The sequence below is a fragment of the Argiope bruennichi genome, chromosome 7 (assembly GCF_947563725.1).
Source record: "Argiope bruennichi chromosome 7, qqArgBrue1.1, whole genome shotgun sequence".
Lineage (NCBI taxonomy): Eukaryota > Metazoa > Arthropoda > Arachnida > Araneae > Araneidae > Argiope > Argiope bruennichi.
Genome location: NC_079157.1, coordinates 70,533,576 through 70,539,627, shown reverse-complemented (window position 1 = coordinate 70,539,627; position 6,052 = coordinate 70,533,576). Strand labels below are relative to the sequence as shown.

The 6,052-nt window shown below is 28.7% G+C and overlaps 1 protein-coding gene across 1 annotated transcript; it reads left to right on the top strand.

Annotated features, from left to right (window-relative positions):
• The first annotated feature begins 1,470 nt into the window (after window positions 1-1,470).
• Window positions 1,471-5,273, top strand: LOC129976265 (isatin hydrolase-like). Its single transcript, XM_056089745.1, has 2 exons — window positions 1,471-1,832; window positions 4,473-5,273. Exons 1-2 carry the CDS (start codon window positions 1,678-1,680, stop codon window positions 5,095-5,097), a joined length of 780 nt encoding a protein of 259 aa, XP_055945720.1. The 5' UTR covers window positions 1,471-1,677; the 3' UTR covers window positions 5,098-5,273.
• Window positions 5,274-6,052: the final 779 nt, after the last annotated feature.

Sequence of the window (6,052 nt, the reverse complement as noted above, 5' to 3'; positions counted from 1 at the left end):
GCTCAAGATGAATCTGAAAAAATTTTATTGACAAATTCTTGAGATGTTACATAAATTAAGAAAGATATTCTTTAGTGCCCATAAGGTTTAAATGCTCAGTGACTCTGTTTTCAGTAATCATATTACAAAAAAAAATGCTTTGTTTCAGTAAAAAATATTATTATATTAATTGCAGATTAATCATTTCCACTTTAATTTAAAGCATAAATTCTACGGGAGCTAACATAAAATTGGAGAGATACAGATTACGTTATGACTGAAGGCCTTTATAATATTCTGAGTGAATTGAAATTTGGAGTTTTAAAATATTTTAATGAAGAAGCTATTAAAGTAGGAATTACATAAAATAGTTAATTATTAAAATTTTAACGAGCATTAAGATTGGCGAACCGGCTGGTCGCCAAAGGCGGCTAGTAAATAATAAAGCGTAATATAAATTCTAATCTATGTATTATACACATCAGCAACATAAGAAATTTTTTTTAAAAAAATAGCTGTTATATCAAACACAAAAGAATTGTTCTCAACTTAAAGAACAGCAATCATATAGAAAACAAAGAATCCTAAACTGCTATTAACATGGATGATAATTTTGTATTTATATTATGAGTATAAATCGAAAACTGTAGTTCCGAATATCTAATTATTCTAAAGTAAAAAGTAACATTATATCAACTAGCATTAATAAGAAATTATAAAGCAAAAAGTAATTTATCTATATAAAATAACAATTAAAATGTCGAAAACACTGCGAGTTTTATTTAACATCTAGAAGCCTAAGAATAATTGCTCAAAATTCATAAACTGTTTCTGTAAATGATGAAAATTTATGCGCATTCGAGCTAATTTCTTTTGAAAAATTTAACTCTGTAAATGAAATCGGTTACGGCCATTTAAAAAAAAAATTAGAGCACATTTTAGAACGAAGATGGCATCGTATAAACAAAACTAGCACAAAATGTTAGAAACGCTATAGTAAAGCTATGGAAATTTTATTAAGCTATAATTAATTCCTGTTTAACAAGTAACGTAGATTTTTTTTTCTGCAAGCTATGTGAAAATAAACAGTGAATGGTTCCTCTCAATCGGAAATGCTTCCTCTATATTGAAAATAAAAAGGTATCAAATTGTATAATTTCTCTCCTGTCGTAAAAGTTCCATAGTTGAGTATATGAAAAATATAATTCTTTGAAGAAAAATTAAAATTAATAATAAACAAAAATATAGAAATTTAAACTTACTTGTAGGAAATAATATACACAAATTCTGCTTTTAGACGAAAGAAAAACAAAACTCTTATTAATTGTTCTTTTTCTTCATAAATTTTTACCTCGAAGTACCGTTGCATATAACTTGATTTATTTGAAGACATGCTACGACAACCATGCATAATCAAACAAAAAAAATCCCATCGGTTATACCTTTTTTCATTCTTTTACATTCCATTTTCAAGATCCTCATATACGTACCAGCTGCGTGTCGTCACGAAAAGGACACAAAATCGAATGTACAGTAAATTCGTAACCCTTATTTAATATTCACAAAGAGAAAGAAGTCACGTTCGTGTTCTTTTAAACACCTCGGAACTCTCTTTTCTGTTTGGAATTTAAAAACGAATAACACTTCGGAAAATTCCGTTATAATCGTTTGCTGTCCACAACTAAAAAGAAAGAAGTAATGATGTTTATTTTTCTTTTGCTGTGTTCTGCTGCATCTGCCGCAAAATTAGATCAAGAAGTGGTGGATATGACTTTTGCATTCGACGAAACTATTTTTAATTACCCTGAAGTGCAGAAGTTCGAAAAGAACGGAACTCACAAATATAAAGAATGGTACGTTCTCCTATTATAATAATTTAATAAACATTCAAACAAGGAAGCGATGACATTTTGGGTTTATTTTGTATTTAAAAATGTAATCGCAAAATAAGAGAAAATTATAAAGTTTGTCAGATTTGTTTTCAAACTTATCAGTTCTAATGCATGCATTTTCAATTATTGTATATTAGTTCTAATATTTTGTATAAAACTATTACACATTGGACGTTATTAACGTACATTTTCAATTAAACTCAGTCAAATTCATTTAAATCTTTTTTTTAAAACTCACACTTTATATACCGTCTACATTTTATACTAACTTTTTGAATGATACAAAATTGAATAAAAATTTGTCATTTCGTATTCATTTAAAACTGGGAAAATATGAAATACAATATTCATACTATCAACAATAAATTCAATACAAGTCTTATCTATATAAAAGACTATTCTTGAGTATTATTTTAAAATTTAAAAATATAACATTATCGGCACAAAAAAAAATTAATAATTTTTGTGTAGTTTTACATTTTTGAACTAATATTTTCTTTCTCTGTAATATAGTTGCAATGGTCATTTACTTTCTTTATTAATCGTTTGAAAGCTTACACAAAAATGTATAAGAAATTCGAATATCTAGTCGAAGCATCATACCATAATAGTGTTTTAGGTTTGGTTAGCCTAATTAGAAAAAAAAATGTATAATTGTAAAATGTTAATGTTGTAAATGTATAAATGTAAAATGTTAAATTATCAATATTTCATCAAGTTGTATTGAATTTATACAAAGAGATGGTTCATCTATCAACGTCTGTTAATATTGAACAGAGTTGCTATTTAAAAAAATCTTGTGTCCGTTTTCGTAAATTCCATAATATTAAAACTTATTTTTAAATCCAAAATATACTGAATATATGAATAAGTTATTTTATATAATCATAATAAAATATTTCTAGCTTGGTTTTTGTTCATACGTGTGAACAAAATAAACTTTTCAAAGTGCTTTGAAAAGTAAAAATACTTAGAGTAATTAGATGTGGCATTGGAGCATAAATTTTTCTGTAGTTTTAAAATTATTGTGTTGCCTTAAGAAATTCTGAAATTGATGCATGTTTTAATATTTAAATTTTTATTATTGCAAAATTTTATAAAACTTTATTTTTTATAGTAAGTATCTGCTGAATTGTGCCAAAATAATAGTTTGCTATTTTTTTTTATCAAGGCAGTACAATACCATGCATCCTTTACATATTCTACTATTATTTTTGATTTATTAATGTTAGGATTTTTGAAAAGAATGTTCATTTGTTTTAATGAATGTCATATTGTCATAATTTTGAAATGATATTGGAAAATTTCTTCTCAAATCAATTTTTCAGACATTCAATGATGAATGTCTGAAACATCCAGAAAAATATGTTGCAAAGTAATCATGTTTATGTTTTACTTTTGATCATAAATTCCTTTTGTCTTTTTTTTATGGTTCATCGCAAATTGAAGAGGAAACGGCCTTCGTAATAATGCCTTTATTACGAATACTTAATAATCTTTATTTTGTTTATGAACCTTACTAATAGAGGCGGATCTTGTCCTTAAAATTTTAAGTGTTTGGATTATCTTTTACAAATAGAATATTGTCTTTTGCAGTACTCTTTATTCACTTTCGCATTCCTCAAATTAACTTCGCAGATAATAAATGGAATCTGTCTTCTTTAGCTTTCAGTAATGGGGGAAAAGTCACTAGATTAAATATTTGATGAAACAGTTGAAATGATTTGAATAGCATTATAACAAAAAAATCTATGGTTGAAAATTATGCAAAAAATTACCAAAATTCAGGGAAAAAAATTACTCTGAAAAATAAACTGATATATATTTTTTTTAATTTTAAAATATGCAAAAATTAGTTCTGTGCAATAACATTTTTGAGATTTATCCTGGAGAAATTTCATAATCTCGTTTAATTTTTAACCAATGGAAATTTCAAAAACAAATTCGCTCCGAGGTGCGTCTTCCCACCCTTCAATATGTATATATGCCAAAGTTAGTATTCAGATCAAGCAATCTGTCCTGTAGAACAGCAAACACACACTTATAAACAAATTCTCCTTTCTTATTAGTAGAGATATAGGATCAATGAACTCCGAAACTCATTTCTGAGTTTAAAAATACCAAATAATTCATTTTTTATTCTTTTGGATTTTCAGAAAATCTGAACTCGGAAAATCGGAAATGTTTTTGGAAAACCAAAATCGAGCTAGCCCCACCATGTTTAATGTTTCCCTAGGTAATCTGAAGACAAAACCGCCGAGCCGTCTCAGTTAGGCACTAAGGAGAACGCAAAACGGCCTCCATTATGATGCTCCCCATCCCCACTTCCCACGAAGGGAGTATGAGCTGAGATCCTAAGTTCGTTATGGAAGTAACTCAGCCAGCACAATTTCTGTACCCACCAGAAAATAAAATTCTGATCACTTAAACGGCATCTTCTCATCCTTATATCTGAGGTGTCCTCCCCTCTACCCCAGTAGAAAACTAATTTTGGGGAGAAAAAAAAATGGCAAAGAAAGGAGCAGAAAATGAATTTCTCACATACAGCACGCTGCCTCAATCTAAGAATAATGAATTACTTAAACTATATTTATTTTTTAGGTACCAGCTCGAAGATTTGATTATTGGGACTTACATCGATTCTCCATCCTTCTTCGATGAAAATGGCAAAACTGTGGATCAATTATTATTGGATCATCTGATTGCTCCAGTAGCCATCATAGATATAACACCTTCAGTAAAACTTGAACCAGATGTCGAAGGAAGTGTGGAAGATCTTCTTTACTGGGAAGCACTGACGGGACAAACATTGAACGAAACTATTTTGCTTCTGAAATCTGGATGGTGGAAAAAATGGAAGAACCAAACAACTTTCCTTGATATGGAGGAGAATGTTCGAACAAACCTGCATCACCCAGGATTAGCTCCAGAAGCAGCAAAATGGTTGGTAGAGAACAGAAACATTTATGGTATTGGAGTTGAAACACCACATGTGGACCGTGGTTCTTCAAAAAGTAAAGAAGCTCAGAAAATTCTACTTAGACATGATGTTTTTACTGTTCAAAACGTTGCAAATATGGACAAAATCCCGATATATGGCGCGACAATGCACGTGATTCCTATGAAATTTGCTAAAGCAAGTCGTGCACCTGTTAGAGCATTTGCTACTTATCCTGTAGTTCTTTTTGATTATATTCCAGCTATTGGTACGAATGAAAGATTCTGAAAACTCATACCAATGATTACCAATCCATTTTCTGGATTTAATTTTTTTTTATAATTCATTTTTCATTTGTCTTTGTTATTAATTCACAATGTTATTCTTAATTATATATATCATGTATAATGGAAGGTAAAATAGCTTTATTGATTTTATATTTTACTTTTAAAAACTGTTTTCTCTATCAGGGTTTTTATAAACAGATTATTGACTTATACATGCTTAGTATAATCTTTTATTTGTAATTTTTTAGAAAAATAAAGATTAAAGTGTTGTTCAAATTTGAGTATTTAGTATATAATAATAAACTGCTTTACTTGTACTTTACTTGCAATACGTCTTCGTTCTTTAAATGCACGATGTCTACTTTGCATGTTTTTGTTATAAGATAAAATATTCTGAATTCTACTAAAAGATTTTTTTATCAGTTGTCCGTTTTGTCGAAAATTTTGTTTAATTGAAATTTATTGTTAGATAGCACTTCATATTACTAACCAAAGATGCAACTGAATTCCACTAATCAGTACTCTTTCATGTAACCGACAGATGTCGAAATTTTCATTTAATTGAAATCTACTAGTCAGTATACTTTCATACAGCAGACGGTATGTCGAAAATTCTTTTTAATTGAAATCCATTTGTCGGCAGCCCTTCATATTGCCAGCGGATGTCAAGTCACTAGCAACAGATGGCTTCTAAGGCATATGATATAATAAATTGAGAAAATACAACTTATTTAAATTCAGAAAAAAAATCAATTGAGAATTTGAATGAAGATGATTAAATTTGTTTTGTTAGCAAAACTTTTAGACAAGGAAAGGGAAATGTTGGATATGGAGATTTCATGTCTTTATGTTTCATGCCAATATCTTAATGCTTCTAGATCGCTTAAATATGGGAAAAATTTCTGCTTATTGGAAATATAACAACTGAAGTACCACAATGTTATTGAAAACTCCTC

What these genes read in the sequence shown, in the direction of transcription:
- LOC129976265 (XM_056089745.1), top strand. Translation starts at nt 1,678, where the DNA reads ATGATGTTTATTTTTCTTTTGCTGTGTTCTGCTGCATCTGCCGCAAAA. An exon ending in ACTCACAAATATAAAGAATG is followed by an intron (nt 1,833 to 4,472) that starts GTACGTTCTCCT and finishes TTTATTTTTTAG; the next exon opens with GTACCAGCTCGAAGATTTGA.